The following is a 19,104-nucleotide window of genomic DNA, read 5'->3' on the forward strand; positions in this document are numbered from 1 at the left end:
AGATTGAACACAGATGAGTCACAACCAATCTGTTAATTTAAGTATAAAGTAGTTCAAGATGTTGGGCACCCCCTACTTCCCTGTTGGGGTACCAATAGGTTAAAACTTGTCCAGGGGGTTAGCTTTGTTGACTTCTGTGGGACTAGTTATCAAAAGGCTAAACACGTTTAGGAATTGATTGCCACTTTTGTAGGAGACTGTCTAGTAATAGTTGATGACTACAACATATCTCTAAATCCAGATATCAACAGGTCTGCCCTCCAGTGGTATTGTAAACCACCGCCCCCCTCACGGACAGCTGGTATTGTAGACGTGAATCTTACAGACATGTGGTACAACACAGGAAAGGGAGCAGGACTACTATCTTTATTCTAATGTCCATAGGTCTCATTTAAGAGTTGATTTTTTCCTGATATCAGTCACCTTCTTACAATTGGTGGTGTCTTTTGAGACTGGTGCAAAGGTCCTTTCAGGCCATACAGCTGTGTTATTGATTATGCAGGTAACCCCTGAGCACCCGACTCCTCCCAGAGTGTGGAGACTTAACAGAGTAGCATTGAGAGACACTGTCCTTCGACTAAATATCAGGAAAGCATTGGAGAATTATTTGCAGGAGAACGAGACAGAAGGCATGCCTTAGACAGTGAAACAGGATGCAGCCAAAGGAGTAATGAAGGGTAAACTGATCAAACACACAGCCTTTTTTTAGGATGGTTAAGGAAAAGAATCTGGAAATCGAGAATGAAATATTTAGATTAGAGTAGGAGCATAAATTGACATGTTCAAGACACACCTACAGAGACCTTGGGAGAGTGAGGGGAGAACTGGGAGCAATGTTAGTTCAAGGCACAGCCCATAAGTTATTGAGCATTAAACAATTATATTATGAGCGAGGGGACAAAGTCGACAAGCTGTTAGTGTATGAACTACGAAAAAAATCAGTTCAAAATTATATCCAGGTAATAAAAAAACATGATGGAGGGCTTATAACTTCAGACGGGACTTAAGTAGATGCTTTCGCACAACTTTACAGAGAGCTATATAAAGAGGATCTTAGAGACCCTATACTTCAGGACTAGTGCCTCAAGGGAGCTCATTTTCCTCTGAACAAATTATTTGCAACATTTATAGATATGGGCGGGTCACCCATACAATGATGGAGTCTACCTTCACTCTTAAATTAAAGCCTAATAAGGATCTGAGCAGCTTCAGATCATATAGGACAAATGCCCTATGAAATAGCGACATTAAAATTTTCACTAGTATCCTTGCCAACTGGATTTGTGACATCTGGCTGCTGACAGTCTCACCCTACCAAACAGGTTTTAGTAGAAATAGAACTTATCAGAGGGAAATGGTGCCACTATGATGCCTTTCCTATCCTGAACATTCTTATAAATATTCAAAAGGACTCTCACCTACTGGAGTTTCCTCTTGTGGCATGCTTCATCATCTAATACACATCCAAAGCACCTAGTGTGCCTGGGTGGACTCAATTTCCAAAAAGAGGGGGTACTTCTAAGGATAATATCCTTTTCGGGAATGGTGATACTTTTAAAATTACCTCTCGTACCCAAAGGGAAGGATTCTTTAATTGACAACTGGTACCAGGGTAAGGTTAAAAACATATGTGAGGCCTAATTTGGACACCCCAGGCATTCAACAAATCATAGTCGACATATTTCAGCCAGGATAGCACCTATCATGTCTTGTGGCTTTCTTCAGGCCTGTAATATGACAGATCCTGTCAAACAACTATCATCTACTGGTATGTCATCGCTACTTTGCAAAATGAACATCAATTTAGAAGTGTGAAAGGAAATGCACACATTCATGCATCTCATACACTTACGCACTCCTACATTCCAAAATTCCATTTTAGTTAACCTTTTTAACTTAGCATCTTCTTCTAATGGTGATTTGTACGTCTTTTTCCCTAATACGAGAATGTGCCACACCTACTTGTTTATTCCTGGTAGGCATTGTCGCCCTCTAGTTTGCACAATTATTCCAGGGTCACACATATTAGAACACAATGCCCTTGTTTTATTTTTGCGCTCTTAGGAGACGATTCTTTATCCCCAGACTAACTAAAGACGTTGTGCTGCACCTCTGGCACAGTATGATAAGGATGGTGTTTAATTATTTAAACAGCGTCCATGCTGAATTCGGTGAGAGGCACTTCATGCCGAAGTTATCATGAAAACTGTTGTGAGCTGTAACTGAGATGCAGCTCTGCAGGCCTCAATCTTCATCCTGAGAAGGAAGATAGCTGTGTGAGATAAGTGTGCAGGCCTGCACACCCAGGCAAGGTGCATTCATTAATGCTCTGAGGCCAGCTTCCTGACATTATACAACAATATGGGGCTAGATCATTCCAACAGGTGTGGAGGAAGGGTACTACAGATAGGCTCCTGCTAATGTAGATCTATCAGTGACAGATAAGAGTAATATTAGGAACAATCAACGTGGCTGAATTGTTTCAGTTTTTCACCATTTTAATAATGCTTATAAAAATGATGCGTCTCATCTGTCTAATAATTGCAGTTCACATTATATGTACAAGGATTAGAGCTTTTCCATAAACGTTTGGAAATGTTCCTTTTCTTTGCATCACTTTGGGCGTGTAAAAGTGACAAACTAAAGGGTTATATCTGTTTCCACAAATTCCTTGGGGATCAGACTGGTCATGTTCAAGGTTGCTGACAACATCTATAACTCTATAAGGTTAGGGGTTTAATTGCGATAATGCAAGCTAGCAACATTTACTGATTATACAAGACTCAGATTCTGTATTATGAAGATTGGTTGGTCTAATACACAGTCCTACTAGGAACTATATAACACCTTTTTTTTCATTTAGAAATCTGGCACAAATTTGTGAAGATCCAAGAGAAGCTCCCTGCTCCAGCGACGTTTGAGTCCACTCTGCCACAAAACATCACATGCATCAGAGTATGAAGTCATGCTCTAAAACTTATGAGGGATGAAAGTGTTTGGACCATGGAAGTTGCATCGCCAGGCCCGGCATCTTCAACCCTGTTTCTTATGAGCTTGGATGCACCAATAAGCTATATGATTGTTGCTATGAGTTAAAAGACAGTGTTCTCCAGATTACACATGCTACCATCTACCACAGTTACTCTGTCCAGTGTTATGCAGAGACACAGGCACAATAACGTAACATTGGCTTCCACCTTCCCTATTTTATCCTTGAGGGAGGAGGAGCAAGTGTCTCTTACGGCTTTCAGTATTGCTTCTTTTGAGTTGGTGAATTCCAGCTTATTGGTCCCAGGCTTCATCCGTACATCTCAATTCTGCTATGTAGTTGATGTGGTGACTTGGGCGAATGTATCTCCTTTCCCCTGGTTGGCTGTGTGCTCCCCTTTGTCTCACGCAATGGTTCCTTGATATGCTGGGGTAGGGGGTGCACCAGCTTTTCAAGGTCAGAAGCAACACAAAGGATCGGGACCCCAGGAAAAGACTGCAGCACGCAGTCCAAAGCAACTACTAACATTAACTTTCCATGCGTCCCGCAGCTGGTTCATATATTTCACACATTCCTGTATGTCTTGGCAGAGTGTCTCACACAGTGGCACCCCTGCACGATCACCACCTGAGCAGTTTGATGAGTAGTGACTCCACCAAACTCAGTGCAACTGATCTCCAGTCATTAATAGAAGCGCAACTAATTAAAGCATGTCATAAACGTAAGCCTGAGTGCCATGACTACAGCATCAGCTAGGTCCAGGGGCCTTCCAGGGAGATCAATTACTCAGTCTCCAATACTCTTAATAATGACACACCTGTTAAAGATCAATCAGGTCGTAAGGCCAACGAAATGCCCTTCTTCCAAAGTCATTCAAATCTCTTCAACCAAGAGGGACACCCTACATGCTATCATCCACTCTTATAGACAGTTAGGCCAAAGGATCCATTTGACTCTTGCAGTTGCTTTTAAACTCCCTCTTTATCAGTGTCCAGCTTACCCCTTATCCAGTTTCCAGGTCATGTGACCAGAAACACATGGCAATCCCAGTAGGATCCAGACAGTGTATCTGAGCAAGGCAGGACCCCCTGCGATATAGATTGGGGCTGCATATACACCACAGGCCGTGACCAGCTCCGGGACTAAACAAGGAACTATTCAGTCTATGCTGGCTATTCTATCCTAACTTGCTGCTGTGGTGGGTGATCGACAGCAGCCCTCTCTTCACCCACATGGTGATGTCTCCTTCCAACATCGCCAATCATCAGTGCTACCCTGTACATTGCTCGCCCTCCTCACCTGCGTGGACAATTGGAGCCTCTCAACCTTAGCCAAACAAACATCCTCCACTGGTCGATCAGGAGAGAGTCACTGGAAGAGATTAATTCTTTGTCGCACACTCTCCTATTGCACCTCCACTACAGTCCTTTTCAAACACAATTCCCTGTCAGGTCCCGCCTTTCGTAGTGCTTTAGCTGCAGGGTTCACATAATCTACAGCCCTGCTTGATGTCCAGGGTGATAGGTCACATCCCAGCATGTTTCCTGTCCCTGTAGCCATGCACCACACAATTGCAGGAGAGGGACCACAGCTTTCAAGACCAGGAACCGCTCAATATCTAAATCTAGGGCCTAGAGTTGGTTGTAAAGGAAAAACTACATTGTTACTTGCCCGTACAAACTGGTTAAATGCAGTTGCTTCAACTTTTAAGTAATTTGAAGGATATTTGCATGGTTCTACAGCTAAAGCTCGAGAAAGGAACATCTGGCATCTTGCTCCGCAAGCCAGTCCCAGCATTCACAATTGTTTATTTTTTATTTAAACTCCTAGCCTCTCTGAGCAAACTTTGACCAAGCTACACAAAGGGCTCCTTGCTGAATTCACTGAATTCAGGTTTAGTCTTCAGAAATGATTAGTGTTCTGCTTTTGTCTTCTGTTTTTTGATGCCATGCTTAGAAAATCGCATGATCGCACACTCTCAATCACAGCACTCAAACAGTTTTTTGCCCAATTCTAAATAGTTTCACAGCCCCAGTGAGGAGATTACAAACCCTAGAAACCTTTACAATCCCCAACATGTCAGAAAAAAAGGTGTACATTTGGCCTGGACATCAGATTTGGAAAAAAAAGTTATGAAAGCTTAAGAGCAAACTGCTCCAAATATCGGAAATATAGAAATATCCATTCAGCATTCCAGGGAAAAGACTTAGCAGTAAATTGGTTAAATCTCATGTGACTATCAGTGTTTTCTCTTATGAGTGCATTGCCCACTTCATCCTCCCTTCCTGCCCCTCTCTATTTCCACAGATACTCAAACTATGGCGAACAAGTGCCGTCTTTTGTATTACTAAGCCACAACCACGGCCTACAAGGCAATGGCACTTTCACTATAGTCTCATCAACAATGGCCCTGGAGCTCCCTCGCTAATCTTATTAAGTCTCATGTTTTAAGTGCACTGCTGTTAGTGGCCCTGACCTACTCCTACATGCCCCTCTTCATTTTATCATTCATTTTAAACTTTATTTCGGTTCGAAGAACAATAAAAGTACATAATAACAGCATCACAATAAAAACATAAAACATCTCTGTGGTAAGTTAATGACATTATAAATCTATCTGAAAATATAAGGCACTAAGTGTATTTTCATAACACAGTGATTTCATATCAATCGATGGGTGACTCAATTAAAACATACATCTTGTAGCAAACATTAAAAGGTTCACTATACCGGGTATATTATCTGATAATGTGTAATTGGTTACTCAGAGGTTAACTACCTATAAAGTGTATAATGCATAAATAAAAAGAGAGAGTTCATCAATCAGGATAGTATTTGTTTTTATAAGAACTACCCTAAAAAGCAATACCATGTGGTATAAGTTAAAAATGATCACATTCATTAATAAAAGGCCAATGTTCACTGTTTTGCAATATGATATTGATCTATCAGTTCTGTAAAACATAATATAATCTGCAAACACTAAAATAGTAGACCTCTCTTTTTCCGTAAATGATTCACAAGTAAATTAGTCGTGAGCTATCTGTTTTCAATATTCTTAAGGCCTCTGAAAATTCCCTAGTCATTAAACCCAAGCATAATGGTTTATCCATTTTCTTCTGATAATAGCATATTCTGGGCAGAAAAATAAAATATGTGCAATATCTTCTTCAACATCTAGCGAACATAAAGTGCATTTAGTTCCCTTCCCAGTTGCTTGGCCAGAGGACCACTTGACTGTAAACGAGTTGATCTGGAGGATCTCATAGCGAAATTTCAAAAAGGAAGTTTTAGGTAATTAGGGCTGGATTCCATGCAAACAGGGTTCAAAACTTGGTGTTGGTTTAAAAGATACAAATTGCGCAGTTAGCATTCCAGTTCTAAAATCTAGTGTGACTTAATCCAAAATAAAATCCCAATAAATGTGCTTTAACTCATTTTTCGAATTTATGGTCAATAAACTAGGATCTGTCCAAAATCTATTCGAACCCAACTGGGAAAACCAATTTTGCAAGTGGCTAAACCAGGGAAAAGTGAGTTGGCCATCAATTTCCAATAGCTCTCTCAGGCCTTGTCTATAAGATTTTATTTCTTCTGTAACCCAAAGTCTGATCCAATATAGTATGGGTCTCATTATGGCTAGGTGCTCAAAATTCTTAATGCCAATGTCATAAAACAAGGGAATCAAAGGAGTATTTTGGAGGAGGGATGTTAACCTGCGTATCACTTTGTTTTACCCCCAAAAAATTGAATTCAGATTGTCCCACCCCATAGTTCAGCCCCATAAAGGGCTGCTGTTTGGACTCTACATCTGTAAACCTGCAATGCCGGGTAGATTGCCTTAGTCTCAGTAGCTTGCTGTGTTTTTGACAAATGACATAGCATTTTGGAGCAGGAATATCTTGGCCTTATATATATGGGATTTCCATGGCAATTTCGAATCAATTGTCATACCAAGGTAATTAAAATTAGTTACAAGCTCTAATGGTGTATGCTCTAGCACTATTGCATTGCCCCTCTTCCTATTTCTCTCTGTGCTGCCTATGTGCTCCAGTCCCCATTCAGTCATGGGCAGACAATGACCTGTTTTGGCACTAGGTAACTACATCCAACCCCCCATTTGACACCAAACCCCCTGATTTTATTGCTGTCTTCGCTTCATGTACCCTGTACTCTCCCAGGGCATGAAGTTCAGCAAGGACCCAAAGCACGGCTGTGTTGAGAGTGGGCCTCCTGTCCTGTTCCTTCTTTGATATAATGCTGCTCCCCGTAGTGGAGCCCAGGTGACACCTGCTGCCCTTCCAAGAAAATGCTCAACTCCTTTCCTGTGTCCCTCTCCTGTGCTGCTTTCAGGCTAACTGCAGGAGGGTCTGCATTAAGTCAGAGTCAATTAGCTTCTCATCTTTTCACCAGAGATTTCTCTACAAGGGCCCCGCAGCTTCTCGCAGCAGACAGAGACTTGGCTTTCTCCCCAGTAGCCCTCTATTAACCAGCAGCAAAAAGCGTCAAGGGGCTTCCTGTATTTGAGGGCCTTGTAAATATCATGTTTGATGTAACCAAATGTCAAAGGTGTTTTCGCTGGAGCACCACATCACACCTCCCCTTGACGTTAGACTACACCACTGCATTTGTCTAACATTTCTGAATGCTTTTTAGAAAATACATGGGCACATCCCTCATTGTATTTTGCTACAGCGTGGGAGTCGTCAAGATAATGAAAGAAAGACACCGTTCCATTATGAGGCAACCAATTCATCCCTGGTGTCTAGAAGGAAAACTCATCACTTGACTTGTTGAAAGCAACAGCTTTATCTCGGATACTTAGGAGGGCATTCCATTTCTTCACAGTGACAGAAAACTCCAACCAAAGCATGATTCAAAGAAAATAGAAATGTCTGCCTACACTTTAGATTGCCCCCATTTTGAGCAATTTTTGGACGAGATCGAGCCACAGCTTGCTAAAGTGCTTTACCTTAAATTTAGGTATGGAACTCTCCAAATTAAGGCATTCACATCAAAATGGGGGCCTGTCCAGAGAGAGAGAGGAGAAGCGGAAGATAGGTGTTCTCAATGCAATGAAGGGTCTAAAGAGGATGATGCACATGTTTTATTTTTTTGCCCTCTTTACAGAATACCTAGAACCAAATGGATAAAACCTCTGGCCAGGAAACTATGTGTTGGAAGATATCTTGAAATGCTGCGTATTTTAAAAACTGACTCATCAAGACTCATTGTGTTTGGTATTAGCAGATTTTTATTGTCAGCCTACTTTATTAGGACTAAAAAGGGACTTAGATTTTAAAAAGATTTTTTTTTTTTTTTTTTATTGAGATCTGTGGGATTTTAAAAAAATTTGTAATTAGTGTGTATTTAAAGTTCCTGATTGAATGTAATTATTTTTAGGGAAGTCATGTTTACACTCTTTTAAAAAAACATAGCACTTTATGATAAAGCACTTTGCACTTCGCACTCTGCACTCTATGAAAGTTAATCCAGTTTACATATTGGCACTAAGCCTAGAAGCAGGTAACAAGTATCCTATAAGTTATGTTAGGATCCCAGTACATTGTACCTTGTATTATCATGGGCTTTTAAATTGTTAATAGGCGTATTCACATGAAGGATCTCCCCAATTATTGTAAATAGATCTTACATATCTTACATATTTTACTTTTTTTCTTGTGTAATGCTTTTATGATTCTGTGAATCGAATAAAGATCTATTGAATTGAATTAACAGTGTAATAATCATAGGCAACGGAATTAAGATGTATCACATAATCAAAAAGATTTCATCTAAAATGTTGAGAAAAAACAGCATATAAGAGATTGGGAGATTACTGGGTTGAAACAATTTAGTGAGTAGGTAGAGTCTAATCTGTCTAAAATCCAGAGCAGCCTTGTGGTTGAAGCTATAGATTAAGGGAGGAAAAGAAGGCATCTGAATCAATGAGTCTAGCCACACAATTCTTTGTGCATCAGGTAAAGATAAGGATAGATACTAACTTGTTAAAGGAGTCTGTGAGATCCCCAAATGTATGGACATGCAGCCCGTGCAATCCTGGTTTCAGTCCATCTATGGTACCCTCAATGATGCACTTCTCCAGCGACAACTGTACAAAGCGCACCACCCCCTGTATGGAATTCACTCCTTCCACCATGGCAACAGCAGCACCGAGGTCTTCTGGGGAAAGAGCAGAAAAATCAGTTTACTTTCTGAAACCGCACCACCCTCCTTGGCACATCCAACAAAGCGAAATCCCCAGTGCTAGTTTCTGTTCCTCAGAACTAAATTAGCAAAATACGCATCTCTTTTATTCACTCCAATTCATTAGACATATTTTAACTCCTGCAGGTATTTCATTTCCTATTCTTTCAACTGTGATTGTCATGGCAGGTGAACTCCGGATGCAGAAATAAAAAGGTCTGCACCTGTTAAAGTCAATCGATTTAATAGTGGATTGGGACCTCCAATGTGCCCAACTTCAAGCGAGCTAACGTCTGTCGGTGTCACCCAATTCAAGAAAGAAACAAACCCTGCCATTATCTCTAATTGCACAGAGGATACGGATTTAAGTGGGAATAAGTGATCTATTGTCAAGAAGGCTTGAATCCAGCTAAAAATAACAGGCAAAATCTAAGGTAATTATCTTATATAGAGTTTTCAAGGAGGTGGCTTAGATTAAATACCTCTGGGGTTGTCTTAAATTATATGTATTTGTGATGTACTCAAAAAGCTTTTTGGTAACTAGATCAACACAATCTATCAAATAATGTCATTTCCAGATTCACATTTAGGTCAAACTTAAACTGTAAATAAAAACTATATGGAGACAAAGAATCAAAGGTCTAAAGCAGATAATAAAGAAAATAATACCATTTATTCTGCTCTTTAGCCATCGAGGTAAAATATTTCTTCCCTTACTGAGCACTTCTATAAATTGAGGGCGCTGTTTCTGCTCAAACAGGTTTTCAAGACGTTTACACTACAAGTCAGTGATTGTCTTAAGAAAAAGAACACAGGTATTGAACAGTGGTCAATAGGAGAGAAAAAGGGATCTATATAAATCTAACTAATAGGAATATTTCTCATGATGAGCTTCCAGGCCATAAACCAAAGATGGTAAAAATTTCACAAAGGCGACTCAAATATTCAGCAAACACATTTTTAAACTATACATCAGTGATGCAGCCTCTTGACAATGTCAAGAAATGATCCACAGCTGACATGCTTTTTGAACCAATTCGATTATTACACAAATAACCAGTGCTCGGTCGGTTTTGAAATGGGTATCTGCAGTACAGGCCCCTAAGATAGTGGCACCTGTATATTGCAGGTGTCTTACAGTAGGTTTTTGTGGGTAATGTTATTATCTTATCAACTAAAGACCCAGGTCAGCAGTATATAGAAAAAAAAGCCAAAGAAGGGGTGCTAATAGGCACCTCCACTTTAAACCTGAGCTGGTGTAAATCCAACCACAGAGGTGCACATTTAACACAGCTTAACATGAAACCAAGTATTAGTATATGGTGATTTAAACAAGTGAAGCAAGCCCTTAGAAATGCCCCAATCTGAATGTTTTTTCCCTTAATGCTCCTGTCCACATCATCCAAGGTCCCACTAGCATCTATATAACATTCATACAGGGGACATGTGGACAGAGCAATGTATCAAAACTATAAGCTGCATAATGCTATCGCAAAAGAGATGGTGAGAAAACACGTTCTATTAGTATGGTAATAGCTGAGTTTTGCAACATGACCCTCTAAATCCCCCAAAAGCAAATGAGTTAATTATTTGGCTGTGTTGTCCAGCAGCACAACAGGACAATGTCCTTGCAGGTTTGGATCACCCTTTTTGAATAAAGGATGGAGGATAGAGCTCACCAAGATTTTGGAACTCCAGAAAGGCTTACATAGGCAAAATAGAGGGGAAAAAGCTACTACAACCAAAAGGCATTTTATTTCAAATAATTAAGCTGGATATCCTTAGGCCTCAGCACCCCTGGAGCACCCCAGAGGGGAGGAACAGAAGGATATTTATTTTTTGCTTGATTAATTAAAATCTTTGCAAATACTTAACAAAAAAACAACAAAAAATTCCCATTGTGCACAGATAAATACAGTTAAAAGCAATTAAAAGCCACATAATATAAATCAAGGTAATCAATTGCATATTCTTAATTTATACATTTTAGCTGTTTTTAAAGGAGATTCTTGTAGACTCTTACATCTCATATAGCACTAACTGACAGTAACTGCCACAACTTCTCAGGGCGGATGGCACAACTTAACCAGGTCCATTGTCCAAGTTTTAGAGGTTTGATGATTAAAGTGCAAGTACAACTAAAACAAGATAGAGAGATAATATTACATGTAAAAAGCATATTAGCGTGTTTCGGGTTAACGTCATCTCAAACAATTTTGTTAGCCGACAATTGAGCTGGACGTCAATTGGGTTAAAGCAAAGCTTCACTGCCTGCCTACATGTACGAATGCCGTAATACCTTAAAAAAGGACGTAACAAAGTGCATCTTATGTCCTTTAAGTTGGGGCAGTTGCAGATGACGTGAATGATGTCTTCCTTCCCACTTCCGCATAGACGACAAGTCGGAGTGCCTCCTTTCCTTTCCCATGGTGGAAGATTGGGTTTGATCGCAATTACCCCCAAGCGCAACCTTAGAAAGTTTTCCCTCCTACTTATCTTAATTCCGGCACTCAAGTAGGCTTGGGGTTTTGGCCTTACATAGTCACTGAGTACTATCCAGCCGTGTGCCTTTTTAGTAAGAATTGCTTTATCTTCTAAAACTGATAGCATAGATGTTGTTTTTCTCACTGCTTTTTAAAGGATAGATGATCTGTTGGAACGGCCCAGAGTTCGGACAGGCCCAGTAACTCAATGGATTCAAACAAATAGTCCCTTGCTGGACATTTTTCTTGATTGTGCAGGGCTTTCCAAAGGTGGGAGTTTAAAGATCCTGCCTCAGCATTTCAGATTTTGTGCCAACATTTGACGTAGGTGCTCCTTCTTTCCACCACTTGTCTTTGAATCCCGAATTCTAGCCGGGGAGACATATTTAGGGAGATGGAAAATAGCTCTGTAGGAATTGGCTATTATGACATCTAAAACTGCTGCATCTTTACCTTTTCGGGCCTCACTCCCATATGTCAATGTCGTTAGTAATTTAGCCCTCAGGACCTGTAAGAAGGGATCAAGCGTGAGGTCGGGTAGCCGTCTCTTCAGTGACTTCAATGATATATACGTTGTGGTCCCTTTTCTTCGCATGGCCTCTAACTGAAGTTTGAAAGAGCTTTTCTCATCCATTAATATTCCCAGGTATTTGTAGCATTGTACTTGATCCAAACGTTGGCCATCAAGGAACCAGCTATTGGTCTTCTTTTTATGGTAATTGACTGCCATAATTTTGGTCTTTTTGAGGTTTATTTTAAGAGAATTCCGGTTAGAAAAACTGCTTGTTGCATTTAATAGGTGCTGAAGTCCAATTGGTGTCCGACTAATTAAAACCAAGTTGTCAGCATATAGCAAGTTTGACATTAGCTTGTTTCCCAGTTTTGGAACGTGGGATGCACAACAGTCCAGCTCCCCAGGCAGATCGGCCAAGAAGAGATTGAAAAGGATCGGACACACCCCTGCTTGAGGCCTTTCGAGGTCATGATTCATTTTGAGATGTGTGACCCTGCTCTTAGTTTGACCCTGATCCATGTGTCTGTGTGCAGCTGTTTTAGCCGTTCCAAAAGTGTGTTTGGTATACCTCAATTTTCCCCAAAGTTTGGAACGATCGACATGGTCGAAAGCGGTTGTCAATGAAACACATGAAGAGGGGCATTTTTGATACTTTGGCTGCATCCATTAACAACATGAGAGCCAGTATGTTAGTTGTAGTGCCTTGGCCACTACAGAACCCAGTTTGATTAGTGGGGATAATAAAGTTATCTGAAGCCCAGGATAATAGCTCCTCCAAAATTGTTCTGGCGTAGTATTTGGCGTCTACGTCAAGAAGGGCAATTAGTCGGGAGTTATTAGGATAATTTCTTTTGCCTTGTTTAAAAATTGGGCTAATAATTGATCCTTTCCAGGATTCCAGAATGGTGACTGTGGTGTTTAGGCCCTTGAAGACTGGTAATAGAGCCTTGCTCCAAAAGACAGCGTTGTGTTTATACAATATCGGTGGGATCCCGTTTGGGCCGGGCGCTCCCATGTCTCTGCCCTTGGCTATTAAGCCTTTTATCTGTTTTTCCGTGGGAGCATATTCTTCCTTTTCAGTGGAGTCTGTAGAGTCTAAGTAGCCAGCTGACAGGATCCCCTGTTGCTTATGGATGCTAATACTACTGAACAAGTGAGCTTTGGTGGTACAGTTTTGTATCGCATTTCATTTCCCTTGTTAGGGGGTTCAATGTCCAGTACCGCGATGCCCGCACCCTTGTTTAGTTCCCCTCCCTTGTTGTTAAAATGGGCGGAGAGGTACTCTACCCAGTCAGCCTCTGTTATTTTGGAGCTAATTCCTGGGTGGTACGGTCGCTCTAACTTGTGGATTGTTTGCCAGAACTTAGCACTGTTATGTTGCTTGGCATCGTGCAATAATTTAGCCCACGTTTCGTCGTTCTTTTGCCTTATTTTTCTCCAGTAGTGCCTTAGTTTGTCGAAGGGTCGACTGCAGCTCCAGGTTCCCTGGTGTTTATCGCAATTGACGAAGGGTTTGGTTTGCGGTGCGTTTGAGGCTCTTAGTTTCCGGGCTGAAATTCACTTTTGTTAGTACGTCTGATTGTCTTGATATGGTCCCGGTCCTGGTCGCAATATTGCCACTGAGGTCTTAATGAAATTTTCCCATGCTGTTGCTATTGTGGTTCCGGTATCTTTTTCTCTCTCAAATAAAGTTTTAGCAGAAGCCGATAGGGCTTCAATATTATTGACATTGCACCTTAAACGCTTTAGATTAGAAACTTCTTCGATTTCAATCGGGCTCCAGGTGTCTAGTGTGGTAGCTGGCCTCGCCTTCAGCAATACGTCTTGTGGGAGGTGATTGCTCTGGACATTATCACCTATTTTAAAGGTTTCTATTTTATCGAACATGGCTAGTGTTACAAATGTATAATCTAAGTAGGAGGATGTTTTTGAGGAGTGATATGTAGGAACTGGTGGATTATCCTCCAAGAAGCGGCCATTCCGTGCTCTTAAATTTAAATGTTCTAATTCTTTTAGCAGATATTTGGCCCATCTTGAAGGGTTGCTTGAACCTGAATCGGTATCCCCCAGAGTGTTGTATGTTTGTGCACAGGGCCGTCGTCCTGGCTTGTCCCAAAAAGGTGTAGATTGAAGTCACCAGCAACGATTATGTGATCAGTGTCTTGCTCGTCCATAATCCGTTTTATTTCATTTGACAGCTCCTTTACAGCTTTTTGTTTATGTTTGGGTTGCACATAAATGTTAATTATTATAACGTTTTGTATCGTGTTGTTGAATTTGAGCTTTATCTGCATTGCGTGAACTGCATTAGGTGGTGTAATTTTTGCCTCTATGGGCTTTATTGAGCCCATTGTGGTTATTGAAGCCAACATCATTAATCTGCCCGAACAGCGACCAAAGTTAGAGTCTTTTGTTGCTGGGACGAAGTAGGAGGAATATCCTTCGAGCTCCTTGGTTTTATCCTCCAAGGTATCCTGGAGAAGTATTAAATCGAATGTTTTCAGGTAGTTAACTACTTTGTAATCGACCAATTTGGCTGCCAGGCCATTGATGTTCCAAATGCAGATTTTAATTTGACGTTGCGCAGGTGGAACTATCTGAGGGGTATCACACTCTTGTCAGTTTGGACAATCTATTAATATTGTGCGTGTTATTTGTGACCGAGCTTCCGGTCCCGCTTTCAAAGTTGGAAAAAATGACCCTGAGCTTCTGCTTAAGTTGGAACCCTCTATACAAGCAGTCAGTTCGCTGGGGGTTCTGCTTCTTGCCCCTCTTAATACTGAAGTGATAATTTTGTCTGGGACGATGATTCGGGCTTTTAAAAACTGAGTTGGGTAAGGAGATTTCAATTCGACTGCCATTTTTATGTCCCATTCTGTGAACGTACTTTCCTCTTCCTTGATTTTGTTCGCGATTGCACTTGAGCTCCATCTTGTCCTCGTCACTTCCAGGCCCAGGCAGTTATTATTTGGGAGGAATTCTATGGAAAGTAGGTCCGATGAGTTTATGTTTTCCAGACTCGGGATGGAATTTAAGAGTCGTAGAACGTTCCCTCTGTTTAATATATCATCTCGTCCCCGTCATTCATATTTGGGAATGAGAATGATGCAGACCACTTCTTCGGTTGTATTTTCCTTAATTCTGTAAGTAGGGGTTTCCTCCTGTGAGTGAGGCCTTAGTTGCAGAAGGTTGTTCCTTTCTACTCCTTGAGTAGAAGATTTACGAGAAATTGGCGGGAGGGCAGATAGAGACTTGATTTTGCTGAGTGAGCAGCTTGATTTTACAGGGCCCTCCGTCAGTTGTTTCTGATGGTCCTCGTTTTTTGACAAGTGGGCTACATTGGATGGTGCCCCCTGGGGTTGATCTTTCTTGATGCATTTCGGAATTACTGAGTTTTTTACTATTAGTATTGACTCCTGCCTCTCGGTCATTGTTGAGATGTTCCTTCTTGCTGGATAATTTGCTATTACTGTTAGCTCCTGCCTCTCATTCACTGTTGGGTTCTTCCTTCTTACTGGGCTTGGTGGTGGCCCCAAGGTGACACCCGTAAATGTAGGGGACTCTGTGGTGGAGTGATCCAACCTGCCAGGCAAGGCAGAACAGAAACAGGAACCGATTTTCTCAAGATCGGGGTCTGGTTCAACCGTAATGACGGATGGTTTGCTCAATGTGTTTAAAGTAAGAGGTAGTGGCTTCTTGTTATGACCCTTCCTTTTTTGTTTATTACGAGCTTTCCGAGGTGTGGGGTTTTTATTTGAAGGGGCCGTTTTTATTGGGGCCATTGTTGACGTTGCGTCACTGTCTGCAGCAGTGTTGGAAGAGCTAGTTGCTATTGATTTGTTTTTTTGGGGTTCAGACGAGGCGGTCCATTCCTTGTGCTGACCATCTGTAGATGTAAGGGGCGATAGAGCACTGCCTTTTATTTCTAATAGAAGGTTCCCTAACATAGTTGCCAATGTCATTAGCTTATCAATTATTGGTGCACAGGTGCATTCAGGATGGGTGATTTGGTTGCCGTGCAGCGCTTCTTGTCCTCGCTTAATTAGGTTATTAAGCTCTGATCATTTTTTGTCGCTCCCGAGCGTGAAGTCAGCCAATGTCTGAAGGATCGTAAGTTGTAGGTCCATTTTATGAGATTGATATTGTAAAGCTGTTGTTGAATATTGCATTGAGTTTAGTATTGCTACCCAAATTGATTCAATGGGCGTAATGTTGCTGAGTTTGCTTCTTTCGTGCAGTGGTGTATTAATTGGTGCAGGAGATGTGTTATTTTGAGCAGGTTTTAGATTATACGAGGCGACAAGCTCCTCCCATTCCTGTGAGGCCAAGAAGGACAAGTCTGGACTTGATATATGAGAGTCTTCATAAGGAGACATCGTGTGGCGTTCGATTGGCTTACTGGGCAAGGAGCTGTGTGAGAGCTCAGGGTAAACTGATGCACCCGGTATGCCTGGCTTTAATTTTTGCTGCTGAAGTGGAGAGCTGTTTTTAGGAGACAGCAAGAGAGCCATTCCCAATTGGTCAGGAAGCTGGTTCTGGGGCATACCACCTAATGTATCAGTTCCAACTCTTGCCCCTATTTCCTCTTCAAAGGTACTTTCGGCTATCCTGATATCAACGGTGCTTTTTGGTGTAATCTGGCCATCTGCCGTAGATGTGTTCCTTTGAACAAATGTGTCTTGATTTTCAACTTGGTTACTGAGTTGGTAGGGTGAAGGTTGGGGTTCAAATAACGTGGTAAGTGGCATAGAGGAGCCTGGTCGGCTGGTGGGTTGGTTAACTGATAGGTTGACTGATGTGTTGAGCCAAACTTCTCTGACTGTAATGGCGGTTGCAACCCTTTTACATTTGCGCTTTTTGAATAGATTGCTGTACCCGGATCTTTCAAAAATGCGAATTTCGTGTAGATTTTGGGTTGGAAGGTGCAAGGTTTTTCCCTTGCAGGGCCATGTCAATGTTTATGAGGGCACAGTCCTCTTGACTTCCTTGTATTCCTTGCGTTCCTTGCGGTCCTGGTAACTGCATCTGGTTAGCTGGTTGGTGAGAAGTTGATTCTCCCATTCTTAGCTTTGTGCTGACGTCATCCCCATTGGTGGGAGAGTTTGTACCAGAGCAAGTGCTGGTGATCCCCATGACTGGGATACTTTCTGTGATTTCTATGCTTTTTTCCAGTCGTGGGCCTCTTGATTCTTCTTTGCTCGCTTTTACGCTTCCTTGTTTTGTACTTGGGCTTTAACTTTGATTTTAAGGGAGTCCTCCTTTCTCGGCCCGATCTCCCGATTGGCTCTGTGGACCGTGTCTGGTTTAACACGTGTCGTATTATAAGTTCGAGTGTGCTGTGTAAGTGGAAGTTTCCAGATGGAAATGAGAGTGACTACTGCTGTCCAGATTGCTGAGGCTGCTAGCACTGATGTTTATACACTCCACACACGCCACACACTTTTCATTGGACTTGGGGGGTACCAGCCGCGGGGGTGGTGTACCGGGTATGGTGCCGGTGGGGTGCTGGCTGCTGATCATGCTCCTCTCCTCCCTTCTTGCTGCTCTCTGGGTAACCCCAAACCGCCCAGCAGCAATCCAGTGGTCCAGCCTTTACCCCAGCACAGCCCCCCCTGGTGTCGCACAGTGAGCTGAACTACACTGCACTCCTAGACCAAGGGGGCCAAGAAGCCGATAGGGGGCTGTTGAGAGGGCTGATGGCAAAGCTGGTAAAGCCCAAGGTAGCCCAAGGTGGTCAGGGAAGCCGGAGGGTGAGGCGAGGACAGTTGTCAATTGTTTGGAGGTTCGCTACTCCCCTCCTGCAGTAGCAGTGCGGCGCAAGCCAGCCGTGTCCAAACTGTCCCACCTCCTCAACTTTTCTGCGCTGTCACGCTGTCCCCCGGCAGAACCACAGACCCGCCGACCTGATAGCCGCCTCCGCCACTACCGCCGGTGCTTCCCCGGCCCCTACACTGTGGGTACCCCATACCGTGGGCAGTAGAAGATTCGAGGCAGTCGGCAATCGGCAGAGCGGCAGATGCTAAGCAAAGGCAAAGGCTGGGGGCCGCAACAGGTGGCAACGGGGCTGAAGAGAGCCAGGAGCAAAGCAGCACTGCACAGGCGGCGGCAGGCAGGCAGGGACAGTTCAGCCCGAGGCTGCTGGTGGGCTGCAGTAGCTGAGTGGCGGGACTGGAAAGGAGCAGGCCCACAACCCCCGCCGCTAGCCTGCACCGCGCCATGTAGTCCGTAATTCAGAAGTCCGAGGGTCCGATACCGGGGTCCAGGAGTATTGGCTGCAGGTGAGATAGGCTGCGGGGGTGACGGCTCTGCTGTCTGCTATGTCCGGAGTTGGCTCGGGTGCAAAAATCAGGAGCCGCTCGAGATCGGAAAATCAGGAGCCGCTCAACTGCGAACACTAGTCAGCGGCAGCAAAAACAGGAAACAGGAAGCCGCAAAACTCAAAGGCGGTTGGGAGGAACAGAAGGGGCATGGACCTTGGATGAGAAACTCCTCTCTGAGAAGCTCAACTGTCTTCAAAGTTACAAACAGCGACAGAGATTGCAGAGATGGTAAATCTGCATATTGTAACGTAGGGTGAACAAAGTTTCTACGTGATGAATTCATTCGAGCCACTGTCAAGATTATTAACAAATGGACAAAATCTTTCATAGGGGGAAAACTGACAGATTTCATGGATTTTGACCCACAAAATATCATTATGCTTCCTCTTTATCCGGTGCTTAGCTTTATGTGCAGTCTTTAGTCTAGAAATCTCTTTCAAAAGTCAATTGATGTTTATACAATTATCCAATCACATTAAGGACCCCATTACGAGCTGCCTGGAGCAGTATCTCCAGGGACGGTAGAATACTACTCTGGGCAACTATGCCTTTCCTGGTGTTTCTGGGTCTAGAATGATTAGATCTGCAAAC

At 42.5% G+C, this 19,104-nt stretch overlaps 1 protein-coding gene across 1 annotated transcript in view; it reads right to left on the reverse strand.

Moving 5' to 3' along the window:
- CCS (copper chaperone for superoxide dismutase) overlaps nt 1-19,104 on the reverse strand; it is an 884,312-nt gene that overhangs the window by 298,494 nt on the left and 566,714 nt on the right. The window contains exon 4 of the mRNA XM_085625499.1: nt 8,995-9,172. Within this exon, the coding sequence (XP_085481625.1) occupies nt 8,995-9,172 (178 nt within the window). The remainder of the gene's footprint in view (nt 1-8,994; nt 9,173-19,104) is intronic.

Source organism: Triturus cristatus, chromosome 9, assembly GCF_964204655.1.
Source record: "Triturus cristatus chromosome 9, aTriCri1.1, whole genome shotgun sequence".
Lineage (NCBI taxonomy): Eukaryota > Metazoa > Chordata > Amphibia > Caudata > Salamandridae > Triturus > Triturus cristatus.